Raw genomic sequence first — 23,216 nt, 5'->3', positions numbered from 1 at the left:
GATGACATTTGAAGGCCTGCGGTTTATTTAGATTTTTCCCAGGCCATTTTTAGCTGCCTAATACAGAGCCTGTGACTGAGTGGTTCCAGACACGTATTACTGTGCTCTCTGCTGATGCCTCCGTGCCTCAGGTACCTGAGCTCTTGTGATACTGTCGGTCAGATTGGGTCAGGGACTTGCCCTGGACTGGGACCTCGGGAAGCTGTAGCTCTCTCAAGTGCTTCTAGTTGGCTGGACTCAGAGCCTGCCTCTAGTGCCTTAGAGTTTCTCTGGCGTGTGCTTCTGCCTCCCAGTCTAGTTTTTAATGGAATGGATTGAATCCATGGATGGTACCAGCCTAAACCCTCCCCAGGGATTCCAAGTACGGTTGACCCTTGAACAACATGGGTTTGAACTGCGCAGATCCAACTCACTTGTCGATTTTTTTCAATAAATACAGTACAGTACTGTCAGTGTACTTTCTCAAGATTTTTTTTGACATTTTCTTTTCTCTACCTTTATTGTAAGAATTCAGTGTATAATACATATGTAAGATATGTATTAATTGACTCTATGTTATTGATAAGGCTTCCAGTCAACAGTACTATAAGTAGTTGTTTCTGGAGAGTCAAGAGTTATTGGCAGATTCCTCTCTGTATGGGGGAGTCAGTGGCCCCAACCTCTGTGTTGTTCAAGGGTCAACTGTATGGGCCGTTGGGGAGATGGGGTGGGTGTGGACCCCATATTTCATGATGGCCCTCTCTTCTTTCCTATCCCCCACGTTCCTGTGGTCTGTGTTTGTGGATGTTCAAGGATGGCCCCTCCCTTTGCTCTCTCTTCCTCCCTCAGTAATGGAAGGCTGTAAAATGTCTATTTACCCAAGACACCAGAATGACTCCTCTGTGGTTCCACTAATCTGGTGATTTGGTGCTTCTCTGGTCTCTCAGGTAAATACAGATTGAGGCTTTTTATAAAGGCATATTATTTCCCTCATTAAATGTGTGTTTTGGCACATGCGTTATTTACCTGACCGACAGTAATGGCTGCAGAGGAGCCATTGGTGTCTGTTGTGTAAATACTGTGCACAGAGACCGTCCTCCAGGGGCTGTGGCGCAGGCCTGTTTCTCCAAATTGGACTGGCCCCATGGCAGTCCCTATTTACCTCTCCCCTGTCTCAGTTGGGGGCTGGTCCTTTCATTTTGAGGAGGGAATCATTTATTTTCCTCCTTGCCACGGGCTACTTACTACCTTTAATTGCTAGGAGAAGAAAAAGGGTGTCTGAGAATAAAGGTGTGTAAGTCTTGGTCTCTGATGAAAGATAGCATGCAGAAATACATAGAATCATAAACTGTTCCTTTTGAATTCTGCCCCTTGACTAGATCCTTGAAGTCCCAGTTGATGATACAAGTTATAGGCTTAGAGTCTACAAGCTTGGGACGAAAGTATAAAGCAGCAGTAGGAAAGGGGCATCTCCAAGAGGCCAGAGGGTACAAGGCAGGGAGTGCAGGGCTGTTTCCTGAGAATGGTGGCAGGAATGCCCAGTGAGGAGGCATTGAGTGGGGGCTCTTAGCATTGAGACTTGATGCTTTACGGACTGGCTTTGGCTCTTAAGGTAGACTGTAGGCTGTATGCACAGCCTACCTTTCATGGGCAGTATGGAGAGATTGAGCCCTCATATACCATCTCTTCTCCCGCTCCCTTTCCTCCCCCCACCCCTTTTTAAAACCGCATTGCAGCATATAGATTTAAAAAAATTTTTAAAGATTTTATTTATTTGAGAGAGAGAGAGAGCATGAGAGGGGGAAGGGCAGGAAAAGCAGACCCCCTGATGAGCAGGGATGTGGGGCTTGATCCCAGAACTCCAGTATCATGACCTGAGCTGAAGGCAGTAACTCAACCAACTGAGCCACCCAGGCACCCCTAAAAAAATAATTTTTAGACAGTTTGGAATAGGCCAAATTTACATGCAGGTTGGAATTAAGAGTACAGAGAATTTTTTGTGGAACAATTTGAGAGCTAATGTTAACTTAATGTCCCATCACCCTGAATACTTTGAGTGTATTTCTTACATGCAATGACATTTTCTTACCTAACCATTATACAACCAGTAAAACCAGGAAATTAATATTGCTACCTTACCTCCTTCTAATTCTGAAGTTCCATTCAAGTTTGCCAGTTGTCCCAGTGATGTTTTTTGTAGCAAAATGATCTAGTTCAGAATGTGCATTGCATTTAGTTATCGAGCCCCTTTAGATTTTGCTCAGTAAGTTTTTTGACATTCATGACCTTGATACTTCTGAAGATTATAGGCTTGTTATTATGTAGACTGTCCCTCAATTAGGGTTTGTTGGATATTTTCTCATGATTAGAGTTAGATATGCATCTTTAACAGAAATATCACAGAACTGATGCTTTCTTCTCATGGCCTCCTATCATGTGGTGCATGATTTTGATTTTTCCCATTGTGTTCATTTTGATCACTTGATTAAGGTGATGTCTGCCAGGCTTCTCCATTGTATACTTCCTGTTACAGTTAATAAGCATTCTGTGGGGAGATAGTTTGAAATACGTGAATATCCCTCACCAGACTTTTATTTATTAATTAGTTAGTTAATTTGTGTATTTTAGATTCATGGTTTCCTTTTTTATTCAATGCAGTGTAATCTGTTAATATCATTATTTACTGCCAGTGGGAGCCCCTTCAAACTGGCTTCTGCATCCTTTTGATTAATAATTCCCATCATTCTTTTAGCATTTCCTTGCTTTCTGGCCCCAAAACAAGATGTTCTAGACTCATCATGTACTTTCCCTGCCATAGTTGCAGAATTAGCCATTTCTCCGAAGAGTTCTGGTTCTTCCACTGAAGAATATTATTTAGAAGGCAACGGGTGCTAGGTGTGCTTAGTGCTGCTGGAGTGTTGCTCTGCTCCCTGACCCTTCAATAGAGCTAGAAAACAGATGTGTGTGTGGGTGTGTGTGTGTCCATACTCACAGTTATGTCTAGCTTATTTATTTATTTATTTAAAAAAAGATTTTAGTTATTTATTTGACAGAGACACAGTGAGAGAGGGAACATAAGCAGGGAGAGTAGGAGAGGGAGAAGCAGGCTTCTTGCTGAGCAGGGAGCCCGATGTGGGGCTTGATCTCAGGACCCTGGGATCATGACCTGAGCCGAAGGCAGATGCTTAATGACTGAGCCACCAAGGTGCCCATGTCTAGCTTATATATATTATTATATATATTATATATATATTATATATCAGAAACCATGAGTTCACACTGTTTCCTCCAATTTCAGTTTCACTCCATGTATTTTTTTTCTTCATTCCATATTTTAATTCCATCGTGTTAACAGTGAGAAACCTGGTTCTCATTACCCTTAATATATGCCCTTTGATCAATCCCTCTGTATGTAACCAATCTCCCATTTGTTACCATTGCTCCTTCCCCATCTTGAATGCCTCTTTTACTTTGCCTGTGACTCCCTGCATCAGGCTTGCTCTCCTCCTCCCCATACCCTCCACAGCCCACATGGGCTCTGACTTGCTGCGTCACATCTTCTTGCCTCTATACAGATGCCTTACTTTGCATGGGCTCTGATACCCTCTACCCCCATGGCCAGACTTGTCTGCTCCCCCCCATTTCAACTTGTAGATACTATGTTCCTCTGCCACAACTAATGACTCTAAAGCCATAAGAATAAATTTTTTCAGGAAGGGAAGAGGAAGAGCTGCCCTCTGTTTCTTGACTTGAGTTGAACTTGGTTTTTAGAAGTAGAGGAAGTGTGGAATCCAGTGATTACTGACATGTGGAAGATTGGTCTCCTACTATTGTCTATTCTCAAGATTTCCTGTAAGAGAATTTTTTTGATGTGGGTGAAATCAGTTGTGAAAGCAAGGCCTGCAGGCAAGAGTACTCCTAGTCATCAATGTGTCATTCATGAAAAGGGATAGCACACATATAGTATGCCGTATGGGAGGCCTGGAGCATTCTGGGCATGCAGGAGATTTGGCTGTTATTCTCTGAGATTGCTTTATGCATTAATTGGATATATAGGCTCCAAGTTAGGGGGGTCCAGGCTTGGCCAGGCAGAGGTAGTATAGAATAGTAGTAATAGTAATAATAGTAAGCTATATTGAGCCCCTATGTGCCCAACACTGCTCTTAATGCTTTACATGTGTCCTCTCATTTCATTCTCACTTATGGAATAAGAACTATTGTTGTCATTTTACAGGTGAAGGATGGAAGAACAGAGCTTGGCCAAAGGTGCCATGGCAAATGAGTGGCTCAGCCAGGATGCAAACCTGGAAGGCCTCCTTAATCATGATGCTTAATTGCCGGTAGTGTTTGACAGATGGGATCTGGTTGACTACATATACTATATACTCTCGCTGTGAATATTGACAAATATTAGGACTCTCAAAAGTCCTTATCCATACAGCCTGACTTCAAGGAGTTAGAGGAGCATTCTAAGGCCCTGCGGGACTTTGGGTCCAAACTGTAATGCATAATCTGAACAGAGTGGGTCTCCCATCTCAGCAAGGCTTCCAGTACTGTTCAAGGCCGGGGGACGTGTGTGTGTGTGTGTGTGGGGGGGGTGATGTGAAGTTATTTTGGATTCTGGGTTTCAGAGGGATGTTGGCCCCTTTGCCTTTTCAAGGGATTCCATAGTGAAATCCAAGCCAGCCTTTGTCTACTCTAAGCTGAAGAGTTGGGGCTGCGTTTTTGGCAATGCTGTAAAGCCATGGTGAAAGCAAACACTGTACTCTGTAGGATCCATGAAGAACTTCAAATACTTTTCAGTCTTAGAATCCCCATGGAATCTCACTACGGGGATGGGGAAATCGAGGACCCACATGTGTCCTAGTAAATATGCAGACAAGTTATTGTAGGTCATTCAGTGAGTCAGGGAAGAGCCAGAAGGAAAAGTGATACTTGGCATTGTATACGTCCATTCAGGCAGTGGTCACCTCATTGCCTCTGAGTGTGTCCTGGACTTCACAGGCTGCTACCCCCCTCAGCCCTGCAGGAAGGAGCCAGTGCCTATCTGCAGCCTTTCAGAGGCAAGCTTTTGGCTCTATTAGAATGGGGCTTCGGAAGGCATAAACTATGGCCATTTCTGCATTGAGCAGTGAGATTCCTCTTTTGACTTTGAGGATTAAAGTTGAGGGAATTTGAATATTGGGTTTAAGATGGGTACAAAAAAAAAACAACAAAATTTCTTCTTTGTTCCTCTTTTTTTTTTTTTTTAAAGGAAGCCTGAGTTATTTGTGAGTAAAACTTAGGCTTTGGTTTTTAAATTTTCTTAACCCTCTAAAGAGCAGACATTCTGCAAATTTAAAGGAAAAACTTGAAAAGTGATTTGGATTTTTTTTTTTTTTTTTTGCACATGTTCACTCAGAAAACTTTACTAGACCTTTTTTTCTTTTTCTTTTTCTTTTTTTTTTCTTTAAGCAATGCTCCCATTACTGCCACATCTGGGTTTTCTCTTTTACTTCCCTATTTTAAAAAAATCCCACAGTCATTCAGGTCTCTAGTAGAGAGTGAGTCTAAAGGCAGCAAACGGGAAGGGAAGGCCTGAGGCTGTTGCCAGCTGTGCTCTCCAGGCGTCATTCATTCCCCAGGGTGCCACTTAAGGTATGGGGGCTGGGGAATCACCAGCACATCAGGAGCAAGCTCCCTGGCTGGGCTGTGTTCCATTTCACCTTGGGAGACCAGAGGGAGGGAATGTGGAGGTGTGCCATATGGACTGGAAACCCAGGGGCAAATGGCTTGTCATGAGCTGAGGAGAGAATATTTGGCATTTTCCACTGTTTGAGGCTCCTTAGCTCCCAGGACGGATTGTGTGGCTTGGTCACCTCATGTGACTTTGGGAACCTTAGCTTTACATTAACTGTTGCCACCCGAGAAATGACCACAGAATTTTTCTCTCTCTCTTTTGAACTTTAGAGCTCCATTTAAAGATGAAGGCCAGCGTGGCAGATTGTTCTGAGGATGGTCTTGGAGACTCAGAGCTGTCATAATGCTGCGGGGGCCAGTATTAGGGTCTTGAACTGCAGTCACGAATACTGTTGATTTCGAAAAGGGGTCCAGAAACACTGGGGAGTGGTTCATGTTGTGGGACTATTCCTGAAGACCAGATGGAACAGGGCCACCGTGGGAGGGGAGTAACCCAGGCTCTTTGTTCTTTTTTTGTTTTTTTCTTTTCTTTTTCTTTCTTTTTTTTTTTTTTTAAACTTTCCTCCCCTAAGTTTTAGATGCTTCTGGATGTTCAATGCTAGCACCTTTACAGACTGGAGCAGCTCGATTTTCTTCATATTTACTTTCAAGAGCAAGAAAAGTGCTGGGCTCCCACTTATTTTCTCCCTGTGGTGTCCCGGAGTTCTGTTCCATATCCACCAGAAAACTGGCGGCCCACGGCTTTGGCGCATCCATGGCGGCAATGGTGCCCTTCCCTCCCCAGAGGTATCACTACTTTTTAGTGCTGGACTTTGAGGCCACGTGCGACAAGCCACAGATTCATCCTCAGGTAACTGTTGCATCATTGCTTCAGAAAAGTGGGGGGCGGGCAAGGAGGGAGGGAGGCTAGTCTTGCTTTCTGGGTTCCAGAGGAACTTTCTCATGTCTTCCTGGCTTCTAGCTACTCATTGGGAATTCCTGCCTAGGAAGCTGGACTTGGTTCAGGCATGCTTTAGGGTAAGGTAGACCTGACAAGTCTCTGGAGAGAATTGGGCATATTGTTTCTTGGCCTTTGGAAATTGAAATATTTCCTTATGTCCCATCCTTCCTCTCTCCTTTCCCTTCCCTCCTTCCTTCTGCTATTGCTGCATGTTATTTTGTGGAAGTCAGCCCCCAAGATGGCACCCAGTGACCCTTGCCTCCTGAGATTCCTAACCCTTGGTAGTTTTTCTCCCACACTGAATTGGGTTAGCCTTGTATAACCAATAGAATAGAGAGGAAAAGCCATAGTGGGATTTCTGAGGCTGAGTCATAAAAAGCGCTATGGTTTGCCTTGCTCTTTTGGATCACTTGCTCTGGATCACTTGCCACCATGCATCAAGGGCTCTCAAACGGCCTGGGGAGAGAGGCATGCATCTATAGGAACTGAGTTTCTTAGCTAAAAACCAGTACCAGTGCCATTCATGTTTCTTGGTGCTGTCTCAGAAGTGAATCTGCCAGCCCCAGTGACATCTGACTTCACCTCAGGAGAAACCCTGAGCCAGGCTGGTCCGCAGAGCCACTCCTTCCTGGCTGGCAAAAACTGTGAGTTAAGAAGTGATTATTGATGTTTTAAGCCACTAAGTTTGGGGATGATGTGTTTTGCAGCATTCAAGAACCTGAAAAAGTACAACTGTTGGTTTGTTGGAAAGGAAAATTTCTTTGCTTGCTTTTTTTCCTGTCATCAACTGAGTTCAGAGACCTTTTACCTTTTAAGGTAGTTCTACTAGGAGGTTTGGATTAGCAGCACAGAGGCACCTGTGCTTAGAGATATTGGCATGCTTGGTGTCTCTTTGGGGGGAACGATTGGGGGCTGATGTGGCAGTTCATTGTGCTGTGGGGACCTTTAGAATGCCCAGCTCTAGGACTGTTACTCTTCCCTGTGGGCCTGGGTTATTAGGAGTGTAATTTTGGGATGTGTAGACATGTTAGTCTGGAGCAGCATTCAGTGTTAGGGAGGAGGGGGAAAAGGGGAGGATGGTAGCATCAGGCACTTGGGAGACAGGGAGGAGTGTGGTCCATTCAAAGATGAACTGGGTTCATTTCTCATGGTTGTTTTTTTTTTCCCATGAAGAGGTTCTGTCTTTAGAATAGTAGATTATTTTCCATAAAGCAGATGCCACCACCCTTTTACCTTCCTCCTTCTCTCTCTTTTTTTCCTGTTCTCCCTTCAAGTAGTGGTCTATCTTTGAGAGCATTGGAATTAGGCCTATGGAGGTTTGGGAAGACAGGAGCAAGATGAGGAGAAGGTTCCGAGGGGAGGAATTTTGGATAAAAGGAATATAGCTTGGGTGCTGCCTGAGCCACACTTATTTTCTCAGCCTCTTGCTCCTGCCCATTCTCTAGAGTCTTCTCTGCCTCCCCAAACTATTAGAGACTCTTTGCTGGCTGTTTCTGGGTGGTGGGTGGGAATTTTGGTTTTGTAGATTCTCCCAGCTTAGGAATCAAGCATCCAAATCATAACATACCATATTATTTCCCTTACTGATGTAGATTTCAGTTATTGAGTAAGCCCTAGTGGACCTGAGTCTAAGATCCAACACATCCCGATTGCCTATGATTCATCCCTCTCTGAACTCTTGTAATCACTTGGCACCTCCTTTGTGGCATTTTCTTTCTGGCATATGCTTGTATATGCTTATTTCTGAACTTTTCAGTTAGACTGTAAGCTCAGATAATTTTGTAACTCTGTCCTACAGAGAGTCCCATCAGTGTTGCTGAAGGTGAAGCTTGATTCATGTCTCAATTTGGTCTGTCAGGATCACCTTCCATCTCTCTTTGAAGGGCATTGTTCTTTTTAGTTATTTATTGCAATGCTAAAGATATAATGCAATACAGATTTAAATCACTTGTATGACCAACTTCCCCCCCAGACTTAGGCACCAAGGCCTTCCTGACCTAGGCCGAGGTAGGACTTCTTGCTGTTTACCAGGTTCTGGGCCTGATTGAAGATTATCTCCAGAGTCAATGAACCCTGATGATGTGATTCCAAGGGCACTTAAAGAATTGGCTGCCCTGGTTCATTATTAGGAAGCATTAGCTGTTGCTTTAGAGAACTCAGGAAGAAGCATTTGCTGTCTTGCTTATCTTTAAAAGGGGAATACGAATGATCTTGGAAATTACAGACCCGTTAGTTTACTGTGATTCCAGAAAAGATACTTGACCTGATCGTCAGATAATCAATCAGCAAACAGCTAGAAGAGCATAGGGTACTGAGTAATAACTTACATGGGTTTGCGAAGAAGAACAAATCCTGTCAGATCAATCTAACTTCTTGCTGTGACACAGTGATGGATTTGAGTGGATCTGGGGTAAGTGATAAATGTAATGCATCTCTACTTCATTAAGCCTCCACAATGCTGTGATCAACAGGTGGGAAGGTGAGTTGGGGCCAGGCAGCTCTGTTGGACTACCCATTGGATCATTCTCAGGAAAAGGATGGGTAGCTCAGGAGTGATTTGAGACTTGTTTGTGGCAACTTAAAGCCTATCTCTCTTTGAAAAAAAAAAATCTTCTCTAAAGTTTGCAAGTAGCAGGATCCTGACAGGATTCTGAGGAATCTTAGAAGATGGTTTGGAGAATTTGTCAGTCCCACGTAGGCTAGCGTCCTTCCACTGAGGTTATCATAGTCATGTTGTCATTAGAGCCTCTGGGCTGTGTAGGTCTTCCAGTCAGCAGGGGCAGTGGAGAAATTGGAAAAGCTCAGGATAAGAGGGGGAAAAAAATCATGAGGGGTACAAAAATAGGACTTAGAAGAGAGGAGAAATTGAATATGGTTTTAGTGACTTATTTCTTCACATGGGAGGTGTTCCAAGGAGTATACTAATAACTTGCTCTTCATTTTAATAAGGATAAAAAAAGAAATGAATTTAAATGGAAACAGATTGGGATTTGGGATGAGAATGAACTTTTAGAAGAGACTGGAAAAGATGGGCTGCTAGCTGAATCCAGCCCTCCCTGTTGCTCTCTCAGAATAGCTTACTGGCTGTCCACTCGACAGAGATGCTTTATAGGCAAGGTCTCTGTGCCTCCTGGGGATGAGCTTGGGACTGTGAATCAGCCTTCCTCCTCCCTGGCTCCCAGTTGCTTTGAATACTCAAGGCATCTACACAGTACATTTCCAGTCCTTATGAGAGTGTGCCGTTACCCCTTGGGGGTGGGGTGTAGGAGGGAGAAATAAGTTTGGGTCCAGGATCTATCTGAAGGCTTGTTACAGGGTTCATTTTTCTGATCCATCTTTGGTCTTCAGAAGTTCCCGAGTCAGCTTATTGAGACTGTTCTTAAGGAATGGCACCGTGAAAATGAACACATATAAGCTCTGTTTTACTTGGGTGAGTAACAGTATTGGTTATAAATGTGGTAAAATATCTGGTATATTCCATTTGTCATCATTTTTGCTGTTTATTCTTGTACTTTGTTCAGCTAGGTGTAGCTGGAGTGGTTGGTTTACCAGTGATAGGCTTCACTTTTTTGGGTTTTGCACTCATTTTGATTTACATTTTAATTCAGATTAATATGGTAGATATTGGCAGAATACGAGACTTTCACATTTGAAAACCTTTTTCTGCTTAAATGTTAATTTAGATGGTTTAAATTGCTTTAGAGACTCTAAGTTTGAGGAATAGGATTCCTTTCTTACTTTAGGAGTTGTTTCCTGATAGGTAAGTAGGTTTTTATCTGGTTTAGGAGAATCCTGAGTCCTTTCTCCTGGTTAGCAGGAGTTCATGTGCTCATTTTGGTGTGGATGTACATCGAATAATGGTGGTTGTGACCCTGAGGCCCAGGGAGCAGCCTGAAAGCTTTGGTGGGATCTTTAATTGTCCATCTTTAACCTGGGGGCAAGTTCTCTCACCACCTCACTGTTTAGAAAGGAACAAAGCAAATGTGAGGACAGTGAGGTGTAGGCCTTAGCCCACGAGGAGAAGGAAGCCATCCGAATGGCCAGGGAGAGGGCCGCCCTGCTCTCCTTGTCTGTGGAGCAAAGTCCTGGCCACTGCCTGCCCTCCCTCCCTGAGTTCCCTCTCGCCATCCATGAGGCTTCTGGGTATGGTCTTTTTCTCACTGCTCTGCAGCAGCCTTCTGACTGTTTTCCTTCTCATCTGTATTCAAGTGCCCATAACTTTGGAGAAAAATGACCTTTGGGGTTGAGGTTTTCTAGTGTTTGGTCTTTGTCCACAGGGGCCAGCCTTTCTTTCTTTCTTTCTTTCTTTCTTTCTTTCTTTCTTTCTTTCTTTTTAAAAGAAACCTTGAAGAAACTCCATCTGCATTTTGAGTTAGAACTATGAGTAAAGGGGTTTCTCTTTTATAGAAAATTGTCCAGATGCTGGGTTATTTTGGGAGGGTAGGTGGAGGAAGGTTAATGGTGACAGGAGAAGGAATAATACGGAAGAGAGGCATTTGGAGGATTTCAGTATGACTTAGAATTGGTATATCATTATTAGTCTTCTGTGAGAAAGACATTTTGAGAAACTTTACAGGAAATTGTTAAGCTCCCTACAAATCAAACTATATTGATTCCCTTATCCATTCAGGGCTAAAAAGCAGGATCCCCCAGTCCTTTCCCCCTGCTCCCAAACAGTGTGCACACACATACTATCTTCCTATGTAGTCACCTTTCCTTCTCCCTGCTCTTGGTTTCTGCACCCTCCAACTGGACGGAAAGGCAGTTCTCTAGAGAAAGAACCCACCCTTCCTGCCCCATTCACTTGTCCCAGTCCCAGCTCCTTCAAGTAGGAGGGGTGCAGCCAGGCTTTCTGTTGGGAGGGCCCAATTGTTGGGTTGTGGGCCATCTGCCTGTGGCCCCAGTCAGCCTGCACTTTTTTTCTCTACAGACAGGCGAAGGCGCTGACGCTATTCTTCTAAACTGGGAAATGAAATGCAAAACCGACGTTAATGTAACATTATGGTTGAGATTAAATGCACCAAAATCAGGAAATTCAAAGTTATGCTTCCCACAGCAACTATAATTCAGCCTCATCTGGCGTGTGTAGTATTTTGTGTTAGTGCGGATGGTGTTATATGTTAAGACATTAAAGTTAACACCATAAGCAGAGCACAAAATGCTTGAGGGGGCTGAGTTATGACGACTGTGTGAGCTGTAAGTGTTCTTGCACAGGCTCCTGACTCCTGGTATAATTTTTCCCCTGCCCATCAGACCAATTATTGCCTTTCTTTTTAGTTATATTTCTGCTTTAACACATCTCTTTTTCCAGGGTCACCATAAATGAATTCCTCTATTGGTGGCCAGTGATGGTGGTGGGAGTGGGACAGCCCACTAGGCGCTTTTGTCCTTTTTGTTGCTGCCTCCATAAAAGTGGTGCTTCCCCCTCCACCTCCAAAACCCCCCCTCCTTCACAGACGGCTGTTTCCTGGTGGTCCCTTACAGGGATCCCCACCCCCAACCCCCACCATCCCTTCCCTCTGACCGTCACTGTGGCTCCTCACAACTGCTCCCTGAATGGGAACAAGCATTTGCTGTGTCCGGGTCTTGGCCTTGTAACTTCACGTGAAAGCCGAAGGGCCCTTCTTTATTTGGAGCAGACATAGCAATGTCGAAGTAAAATATACATCCCCGGGAGTGGAGCACCGATGCGTGGTGGTGCTGCCTTATGTGTTTGGCATAGCAGAGGCAGAGATCGAAGTGGGTTTATTTGCTCTATTCACACTGCTTCTCTATCTTCCCCAGGGTTTATACCTTTAAGCTGCTGTGGTGTGTAGTTAGGGCTGTGGAGTCGCCTGGGGGTGGGACCAGGAACTTTCCTTGGGGAGCACTGGGTCATTGGTAACAAAATCACCACATAATTTAGTACAAATCAGGAAACCTCCCCCTAGCCTCTTATTATCCTGGTGGCCTCCCCAGGGCTGAGACAGCTGTTGGAATGCAGATTTTGTTAGACACTGGGCTAAGGTTGGTGGTGGGGAAGAGCTGTAAAGAATAGGGCCATTGATAAATGATGAATGAAATCAGGGACTGTAAACGAACAGTGACACTGAGCTGCCTTTTAAAGTTTTTGTTAGATACGACAAAACCAACCAAGTAAGCAAAGGAATGGGGAGGACCTCATTGTAACTACCTTAGAGGCAATGAAAAGGCCTCTTTTTACGCTTTGGATAGCAACTTCAAGCTCCTTGTTAGATGCTGGGAACATAGAAACAAGAAACATTCCCTACCCTCAAGGAGCTGGTAGTCGAGGATAGACCTGCATGTAACCACTGTTAAGCATTTGATTATATCCTGTAGATAAGTACTTGGTGCAGTGGGGGCTCAAAGGAGGGGAAAGATCAACTCTGCTCATAGTGTGGAGGAGGGGTCACATAGGCCTGATGTTAGTTAGAGAAGTTTAGGAGATCCACAAGAGCCAAGTCAGCCTATGGCCTCTAGAATTGTTGTAGCAGGTGTGAAAGAGGGTGCTCACAGAGTAAGCCAGGATGAATTGACCTGAGTCTGAAAAACTGACATGGATTGCAGGGTTTTTTGTGGAAATGTTGAAAATGAGGAAGAGATAGAGTAAAGGCTTTGAATGTGACAAATATTTCACTGGTTTTTTAGTAGGATTATCTGTGTTGGTTATATGTTATTTCTCATATTCAACTGAGAAGGTAGTTTTTGTTTGTTTTGTTTTTGGAACAAAAACAGGGCAGAGAGCCTGATGTGGGTCTCCATCCCAGGATCCTGGGACCATGACCTGAGCTGAAGGCAGACACTTAACGGACTGAGCTACCCAGGCGCCCTGCAAGCTAGAAGGTCTTAGTGGGATCTCTGAGAGTATGAAGTCTAGCAGAGGTTTGAGAGAATTTTAGCCAATAAAGTGTGAGCAAAAACATAAGGATCAACAAAAAAATATGTAAGCTGAAGCCTTGAAGCATTGCTGGGGAGGGCTAATCGGATACCCCGGTGCTATTTAAGGTAGCACGGGGTTGGGCTACTAGGCCTTCGGGGAAAAAGAAGGGCTAGAGAATGACACAGCGGCTCCCTCTGACCCCCCAAAGTACTGGCAGTTTGGATCTGGATTTGCGAGACATCCCTTGGGAAGAAGCTACCTTCCTTAGACCGGATCCATCAAACGGATAAGCTGGCTGACTAACACCGAGAGATTCGATGGAAGGGTTAAGGAAGAGGCAGGCAGGCCTGGGTAACAAGAGAAAATGTGCTAGAGAAGAAGTGTCGAGATGGGGGTAAGCTCTCCCTCTGAGCAGGAGCAACAGGTACACAGCCATAGAAAGAAAATAAGTAGTTTGGGATGGGGGTAGTGAAATGAAATCCAGAGGCGTATTTAGCTAAGTCTGTAGGCTTCACTTCTTCCTGCCTCCATCCTGTCTTGTTTTTTCTTCTTTCCGGTATTGATTACATTTCTTATTTTGTAGACTGATCTCAGTTGTTTGACATGAGAAAACTGATACTAGGAGATGCTTTCTCCATCCCTTTATCTTGTTGGGGAAAAGGATCCTGCATCATTTTGATTAAGATGCCACTGGAGTGATTATTTTTTATTTTCTTAATGCTGGGTGTTCACAATACTTAAAAAAAAAAGAAAAACAAAAACCCCACAGCTATACATTTATGTGATGAGTTTTGAGCTCTAGCTGTGAAAATTGAGTCATAGCCTAAAAGCCTGAAACAAGAGTGTTTTCAGATTGACACTAACACCCCACCCCACCCCCCCACCGGCCGGCAGGTCTGCAGCGGAAGGGTGAGCAGGCTGGGACAGGCAGACTAGGGTTTGTGAGTGTAGAGTGCTGCCATGGGCGAAGCCCCATACATTGCTGAGAGAATCAAAAAGGAGGTAAGTGGACCCTGGAGGGAGAGACAAACATCAGCAAAGCTTTTAATCTGATGTGCAGGTACCTTGGAATAGCCTGCTGTTTTGGTCCTATCCCTGTATGTAGTGGCCAGTGGATGATCCTGGTTTGTGGGCAGGAAAACACATCTGTTATGTGATCAGTCCACTTCTGTTCCAGTACTGTGCTCGGTGTCTAGTCCTAGGGAGGCCTTTCCCAGCCAAGGGTTGGCCTGAAGGTTGAATGCTGGCAGAGGCTCTTATTTGAAGATGCTGATGTTGCTGAAAGGAAGGGAGCATACAGGGTCCCACAGTGAGGCTGGGGCAAAGATGGTGAGCCAGAAGAGAAAGTGTGAAGGTGTTATTGAATGGAGTAGAAGAAAACAGGAGGAGATGTTGCAAGCCAGAGTTCATGGGAATGGTGGGGAAGGTGTTCGAAGGTTTTATATAGAAATGGACGTGGGGAACCTGATTAGGAGGCATTATTTGAAAGAGTTGTTCATAGGTTGGATTAAGGGTAGTGATGGTGGAGTTGGAGAGAAAAAGTTATGTGTTATAGCTTTTAGATGTGCTGGGAAAGAAGTGAGCTTGAGAACCATGCTTTAAAGTAGCCGGTGGCTTCTTTGGATACTGGTGGGCCCCTGATCAGTGGCACTGAGATTTGGCAAGGAGTAAAAGTGGAACCTATGGTGGTTGTAAAAGGGGTGCTCCGAACTGAAGAGTCCTATCAGGGAGCACCGATAAGCTGAGTTCCTTAGTGGTGTTGCAAGTAGGATCTTTTTGATGAGCCATTTGGCCAGAAGCCTAGGGGAGGTAGGTAGTGATGATTAGGTAGATAGGATGATAACTGGAAAGAAAGCTTGGAATCTTGCTCTCCAGAAGTGTGATAGAAACTGAGTCATGGGGCACCTAGGTGGCTCAGTGGGTTAAAGCCTCTGCCTTCGGCTCAGGTCATGATCCAGGGTCCTGGGATTCAGCCCTGCGTCGGGTTTTCGGCTCAGCGGGGAACCTGCTTCCTCCTCTCTCTCTCTGCCTGCCTCTGCCTACTTATGCTCTCTCTCTGTCAAATAAATAAATAAAATCTTAAAAAAAAAAAAAAAGAAAGAAAGAAACTGAGAATCACGGCTTGAGATTGTGGTGTTTTGAAAGTGGAGTTCCAGGGAGTCTGTCTGAATTGTTCATGGGTTGCTTTTTTTTCTTTCCCCAGTCTTAGCAGCATCGAATGGAAGGCCAACTGATAGACTGAAAGGGATTGGTAGTTAAATGGGACAGAGGAGGTAGGCATTGAAGAATGGGTATGAAACATGCCATTTTGATAAAGTCTGCTTTCACTGGAAGGGTAAGTGGCTAGAGAAGCAAGTCCAGGGGTAGACCTTAAAAGGGACTTCATGATGATGGTGTTGAATGTAGCAGTTGGTTGATGTTGGTGAGGAATCCCCAGCTTGGGGGACCCTGTTCCGGATCTGTGCCCACAGTTAGGTATTTCTCAAGAAATCTTCATTAGAGAAGGATCCAGAGCTGCTTATTAATTCATTTGGATAGAAGGAAGGTGTTTTTTTCTGGAGAGGAGCACGTATTGTCATGAAAAAAGACCTCTTGTTGGCTCTCTAGCAGAGAATTGCCAGCTTGCTCAGTAGAGCTCTGGGGTGTGACTTGCCAGTTTTTCTCCCCTGGATTGTGGCAGCAAGGAGAATGAAATGTCTGATGGCTAGAGCCAGGAGTGGTTGGCAGATCTAAAGGGCTTTTCCCAAGTGCTTAAAAGTGGGCCAAGTAAGGGTTTGCTCTAAGAAAGGAACTAAGACTTGTGGCACAGATTCTCACTTGGTCAGTATAAGGAGATAATCTCATAGATGTTCTAGACTCTACCTTTGTTTGTCAGTGTGGTGGGAGAATTAGCAGCATCCTCATCATGTAGGAGCCTGTTAGAAATGCTATTAGAATATCAGGCCCTACTCCAGCACTAAATAGAATCTGTAATTTGACAAGATCTTTGGGTAATTTGAAGTCTGAGAGACACTGCTCTAGTCTAGACCAGTGGTTCTTAAACTTAGTCAGAATAGTGATCAGAATTAACCTGGAGAGCTGGTTAAAACATGGATTATTGTCCTAACCTCAGGGTTTCTGATCCAGAGTCTGGGGTAGAGGCTAGAAATTTGCATTTCTGGTAAATTCCCTGGTGATGGGATGCTCCCTGTGAGGGAACATGCTTTGAGGCCCACTGACCTCCCAGGCTTTTTCGTCTATAAAATAGGTCAGCGATTCCTGCCTGGCTTACAGAGATGTAAGATCAAATGAGCCAATGTGTGACAAAAGTGTTCCATGCATTGTAGGCAGGATGTCAGTCTGTGTATTGCTTGCTCCATGGTCAGTGATTTTAAAAACCTGCTGTCATGCCAGCACAACAGTTTTCCTGTCCTGGCTTCTGGCCAGCAGCTTTGTACAGAGAACAGGGAATCTATGAAGCACCCTATGGAACTAAGTCTTCTGTGAAGAGACCAGTAGCCCTTTCAGGAGCAGAGCCTCCTGAAGCCCAGCCAGTTTCTCTGGTCTCCTGCCCAAGTTGTCTGGCCAGGACCTCTGTCTGCCTGAGTGGGCCTGGGCCTCTCCCGATCACCTGTTACCCCAAAGTACTGGATCTTTGGTGCAGTATTTGCACTGATTGGGAAAACACGGTCTTTGACTAACCAAGCCTCTGATTCGTCTTGTGATCCTGAGCATGTTACATGACTTTTCCTCACCTTACTGGTTGAGTAAATGAACAGTCATTGGCTGCATGTGCCAAAGTCCCAGAATGTGGACTTTGGATCCCCAAAGTGAGGGAAACTGAGGGAGAGGCTATTCTGATGAGAAGTAATACAAGGTAATGGTTCGGAGCATAGATTGCAGAACTAGACTCTGGATTTGAGCCCAGTCTCCACCACTTACTAATGGTATGACTTGCCTTGGGCAAGTTACTTATACTCTTCATGCTTCAGTTGCCCTACTGGCAAAAAGGGGTTAATAATAGCACCAGTCTCATAGGACTGTTGGAAGGATAAAGTGTAAGTGCTTAGAACAGTGCTTTACATGTCATAGCGATAGGAGTTAGCTTTTCCTAGTGGAATTAGTACTAGTAGTCTTCTTAATCATGGTATCATTGCTGGGTATTGAGATAGAACAGGTGGCTGGGAAGAAGGCCCTTCTGGAAGCATAGAGAAAGCCTTTAGGCCTTCTATCAACATAGTGGGTAGAGCTGAGGCACTACCTAGAGATATTTTTTTTTTCCTGTACTGGAATGGTAAGTTGGACTTGGAACCCTTCCATTTCCATGCCCTCCCTTAGTCCTGCCTCTGGGGGGCCTCTCCTGCACACAACCCCGAGATTTGCTTAAATTAATTTTATGACCAATACGTATACAGGTAGCTACAAAGGAATCATTTGGTTGTTTGCTGCCCTGGAGGGTTAGCTTCAAAGAGGCCACTAATATCTGCAGTTATTTACAATTGAGTATGTAAAAATGCTTGAACTGAGGTGGATCCAGAGTCACATGAAGGTAGACACAGGCAGGCACACTCCTGGGTGAGGATGCAGTTTTGAAAACTTTTGGGCCCCTTCATTTATTGGTATTATTATTTTTTTAAATTCACATTATAGTAAAAGTGAATTATAAATCATTCTGCACACCGCCCCCTGCCCCCCCCCCCAATAAAGAATAGCACTGTCTATTTTCAGCCTCTTTTCTACATTTTAATTGCTTTGGGGTCTGTAGGGATAGTGAAAACGGACATATAGGTGAAAAACCAGTCTTTTAAAGCTCCAATTTTTTACCCTTCCTTGTCCTGAAACTTCGAGCATCAGCTCTCATCTGTCAAAGTGTAAATCAGCAATTAAAACCCAAACAGCCAAATGCCAAAGATGACCTGAAGCACAAAGCAACTGACAAACAAGTCCGGACAAATCGACGGGTAATTTATAAGCTTTGCCCTAAAATCTAATTATTTGGCAATTCGAATTTGCAGCCAGCCAGGGCTCGGCAATAAATTTAACCCGCCATAAATTATTTAGGAGCAGGCTGTGGTGTAAATCAAAACCACGAGTGTTTGTTTAAGAAATAAGCTCCTTGTGCATAAAATGTCTTTTTTTTTTCCCCCCAAGGGAGAAACTGTTAAGCAAACCGTGCCCTGTTCGTTGCCCAGTGCAGCTCTCACTTTCCCGTCTCAACTTCCCCTCTTCCCTGTGGCCAGGAGGCTCCTCAATCCCTTGAGGAAGGGCCTGCCTTTGCATGGGACCTGTCGGCAAAACCCAAGTATTTGCAGAAAACTCATGTTTTTGCCATGTACTGCTTTCTCTACCTTGTGGTGCGATGTCGCTTTTGGATTTATCAAACCTTTCCTTGCAGGGGTGTTGCACAGTTTGGTATTTTATTCTGAGGCTGGAGGGAAGGGGTAGGTTAGTTGTTACCATCTCTAAATTGAAGGAATGCCAGTTCCTGGGTTGAGAGAAGGAAGCCATGAAAAATGATTTGCTGATTCCCTTATTTCAGACAGGATCATAGAGCCATCAGCTCAGGCAAAGGAGAATCTGTGCTTTGGAGAAAAGGTCTATAAGAACGTGACACTATTAAATCTTCTGTCCCATTGTCAAGAAATTCCAGCAGTCTAACCTAAGTCCCTTCTCCTTAAAAATCCTTTTGTTATTGTTGTTCTATCTTCAAATACAATCTTATCACTGAAGACACATTAGTTGAAAGGAGTTTGAATACCCTGAAAGCAACCTACACATTTATTTCTTATAATCTGCTGATTGTAGGTGTGAAATTTCACTTGAGATGCTATTACACTTTTGTCCTCAGTTAATCAAGACAATCTCTGGTATTCCTCGTTGAGCAACTAGAAAGCAGTTCTGTCTAAAACCTTTGCTCCAACTTATACCTCTGCTCACTTAAGAGTATTTACTTAGTTCTTCCTTTTTATCTGTCTTCTCTCCCCTTAAAAAAACAAAGAAAGGTTTGCTGCTGGCATTTTATTGAGGGAGACAACAGACACAGTAGGTTTGGAACCCTGGATACTTTGAACAATTCAAGTTCTGAGGCTTTTGTCCTGAGTTGTCAAGTTGTGGCTAATTCCCATCCACCATCAGCAGACCAGCTTTTGGGGACTATTATGCTCTATCCTTGGACAACCTAATGGTCCAGGTAGCTTGTGGATAGTGAAGGGTGACCAGCTGTCCCAGTTTTAGCTCTGAAAGTTCTGTGTTCCAGGGAACCCTGGGTCTGGACAGACAGAAAGCTGGATGCTGGTGGTTTGTAGCAGTTGAGGGAGGATGAGAAGCCGCTTAAAGATGAGAGACAAGGTGCTTTGGGGTGTTCTGTGTCTGCATTTGAATCCTGGCTCCACCACCACCTTCACCCTGTTCGTCACCTTCAGTAGATCACTTCATCTCCCTGACCTGTGGGGAGCTGTGTAAAAGCTGAGATGTTTCTCTTAGAGCCAAGTGCTTGGCTTCTGCCTCGCCATTTACGGCCCCCTCTGGTGTTACTCATCAGAAGTGGAGAGAGTGAGGTCTGTGTGCCAGGACAGAGCTGGGTGCTGGAGATGCAGACCTAAGGCTCTGGGTTCCCACTGTCCCTGCCCTCAGAGCATAGTGCCATCTGTGTCACTGAGTAGCAGTGGTCCTCCAGGACTTTCTGCCCAGGGAGGCTACCTTCTGTGCTCTGGTAACTCGAGAGCAGCCTCTCTTCCGAGGAGATAGCAGGCCAAGCCTCCTAAAGACAGCCTTTCAGCCTGGAAGAATCATCTCTTGACCTGTCAGATTCTGAAAGCTGGGAGTCCTGTTCTCTTAAGTCTCCTTTCCCCATTTGGAGTCCCAGCTCTGCCCCTTACAAGGAGTATAACCTCGAGCAAAGCACCACTTCTTTTTGGGCCCGAGTTTATCTGTAAAATAAAGATCTTAGCGATTCCCACCTCCTGAGTTGTTAGGAAGCTTCAATGAGGTCATTCCTGTTAAGCATCTGGTGGAGGGTCTGCCATGTAGTAAACAACAAATGGAAGGAATGAAATGATTCCATTTTCCACGTGGCCCTGAGGGCGTTGGGGCCAGCTTCTCTCTATCCTTTGCCCAGACTCCAAGCCCCTCAGACAGAGGAGGAACATCTCCTTATATTTGTTTCTATGTCCACACCCAGCCCCTGCCTGGTAAATAGTACGTGCTTAATAGTGTTAGTTTATGAGCTGCTGCTGCCGCTGATATAACCTGTCTTCCAGGATTAATAAGGGTAAGATAAGAAAATGTATTTGCAAGCACACCTGTAAGTTGAAAGTCCTAACACTCAGTATGTCCCTCCACTAAGATATTTATCGTAGTGCGTTGTTCATTAGTTGTTCAGTATCTTCTCTGCTCACTAGTCTGTGCACTTCTCCAAAGCAGAGGCTACATCTTCCCTCTAAATCCCACTCCCAACACCCGTACAGTGCTCCCAGTAGATGCTGCCCAGGTAGTTAAATTGAATGCACATGACCTACGGATATAAGGAATTGGGAAACTGTTAGAGGAGGAAGAGAGGGCTGGTGAACACACACTGGTTCTTTCCTTCCTGGTGCTACCGCTGCGTTAGCAGACACTCAACTACTCCTAAAAACTTCCTCCCAGGAGAATGAGGAGATTGAGGGAGGGAAAAGGAGAAGGGGCAGGAATAACAGTTTCATCATCATCAGAGCGCCTGCCTCCCAAAGCTAGCATGGAGGCACAGCTTCCTAAGCTCCTGGTTGGAATTAATGTGATCAACCTGTAACTTTGGTGTTACCTTTCTGATCCTTATGAGCCAAAAACTGTTGGCCTGCTATGGTTGCACTGGCTGCAGAGTCATGCCCCCTTAGTTGAGATTAGGGTTCCTCTCCCATGAATGGGCTAATGGGGCCAGGATTTTGCGGTTCTGGGCTTGGATGGGTAATATGCGAAGGTAAGAAGTACCTAAGTGAAATCCCTTGTGCTCTGACTGCCCAGAGAGTCTTCTATCAGAAGCTCTTCTTTCCATCCTCATTGGCTTAAATGAGTATGCCAGTGTGCAAGGTTATTGACAACAGCAGCCGCTGATGGTCCTGAGAAGGGGCGCATGCAAAGTCGTGTTCTGAGATTGGCTCTTGGAAGTCCCTCTTCTTGGGCTTGGGGAGAAGGCCTGGTTGATGGACCTTTGGAGAGGTATGTTTAGGATAGGTCCAGTTTGCTGTGTCCCTGGCCCCCAGGTATCTCTGGGATCTCCCTTCTCAGTTTGCTTAGAGCTGAGGCTAGCTGCTGCTTCATCCCTGGAAGGGTACTACTGAGTGTGAGCACAGGTTAGCTCCATTTCCCTCGGGGTGAGGGAGCCAGCAGCAGGAGAGGTGGAAGAGCAAGCTGCAGTGGGGAAACCCAAAGGCCATTTTTAGAGAATCTACCGGGGATGCCGACTTGGGGCTGGTCAGAGCAGGAGCTGAAGCGCTTACTATTTTATAATAAATACTAATGAAATTCTAGATCTGTAATAACATTTCAGATATCTAAAACAAACCATGTGCTTGTAAAAAAGTGGAAAGAGATCAACTTTAAGCCATAAATTCTTGGTAATAGAGGGTTTTTTTCTATTTATGTTTGATAGATATTTTTGTTTCCAGAGGAATGTCAACTCCTAATTTCATAATGTATCATGGGCTTAAGAAAATTGAATTTAATAAAAGCCAGAGATGAATGGCATCCTTAAAGGTCCCAACACTTGTCTTTATTAGCAGGACAAACTGCAGGTCTCCAAACACTGCTTCTCTCCAAATGAAAGTTTAAATGAAAAGTACAGTTGTGTCACAGGTTCAATTTCATTGTGGGCCAAGCTAACATTGTTAGTGAGGAACTGGCTGTATTTGTTTCTTTAGACACCAGGGCAGCCAAACTCACCAGGCTTTGGAGCTCCTTCTGGGGAAGTGCTGCTTCTCTGTAGCAGGAGAAGCAGGATACATCAGAAATTGGGGCATCCGGTGAGCCCCGCTTCAGAGGGAGTGCTTGGAAATCTTGGCTGTCTGGTTTTTCAGGGGGACCAGTATGTATTTTTGTGTATGTGTGCCTCCATTTTATTTTTCAGCACAAAACTGTCTTCTGCCAGGTCTGCTAAAGAGTGTTTTGTGAGGAGTGAGAAAGGCCCCGGGGTACTGGGGGAGTCTCCTCGTCTCAAGTTGGGAGGAAAGATATCACCTAACCTAAGCAAAAGCTGGGGCCTCCTTGCCATTGCCCCCTCTGCCTCAGCCTTGTTGCCCTTCCTATCTCAGGGGGCTCCTGTCAGCTTCCCCATTTGGGGGGATCAGCTGGGGAGGCCAGGCAAATAGAACCTCTGGGTTTTTCTGTCATGAAATCTCACTGCCTTGATTGGGTCTTCAGACCAGCTTTAAGGTATTGGGTAAAAATAGATGCTTTAAAAACAAGCCCGATATCACAGGTGCGTTTGAGGGAGAGGCTGCCTGGCTGCCCTGCGACATCAAGGAGATTGGCCATTTCTCCCATCTTCCCACTCGTCCACGTCCTGCACACAGTCAGGTGTCAACAGCTTCCGTGCTGCTCCTCCAGGCTGTCCCTGGAGAGAACCAGTTTGCCTTGATTTTAGTGATACTAGAAAGCTCCCCTCCAGGACTGGGAACCTGGGGTAGGGATTACGCTGGAGCTGACTACTGGGGGCACGGAGTGGGCAAAGCCCCCCTTCGCTCTCTGCAGTGGAGGCCTTTTCCACATGCTAATTTTACTCGGAGG

At 44.9% G+C, this 23,216-nt stretch overlaps 1 protein-coding gene across 6 annotated transcripts in view; it reads left to right on the top strand.

Annotated features, from left to right (window-relative positions):
- Positions 1 to 23,216, top strand: part of ERI3 (ERI1 exoribonuclease family member 3) — a 126,290-nt gene that overhangs the window by 8,394 nt on the left and 94,680 nt on the right. For 4 of the 6 annotated variants that reach the window (XM_044238066.1, XM_044238067.1, XM_044238069.1 and 1 more), the window contains one exon: positions 6,231 to 6,508. The exons of 1 other annotated variant lie outside the window; for it this stretch is intronic. In XM_044238066.1, the coding sequence (XP_044094001.1) occupies positions 6,254 to 6,508 (255 nt within the window). In that variant the 5' untranslated portion in view covers positions 6,231 to 6,253. Of the gene's footprint in view, positions 1 to 3,825; positions 4,320 to 6,230; positions 6,509 to 23,216 lie in introns of those variants that run through there. One more of the 6 variants, XM_044238068.1, reaches the window with a different exon arrangement.

This window comes from Neovison vison, chromosome 2 (genome assembly GCF_020171115.1).
Source record: "Neovison vison isolate M4711 chromosome 2, ASM_NN_V1, whole genome shotgun sequence".
In the NCBI taxonomy this organism is placed as follows: Eukaryota; Metazoa; Chordata; class Mammalia; order Carnivora; family Mustelidae; genus Neogale; species Neogale vison.
This window is presented reverse-complemented; position numbering and strand designations above follow the sequence as displayed.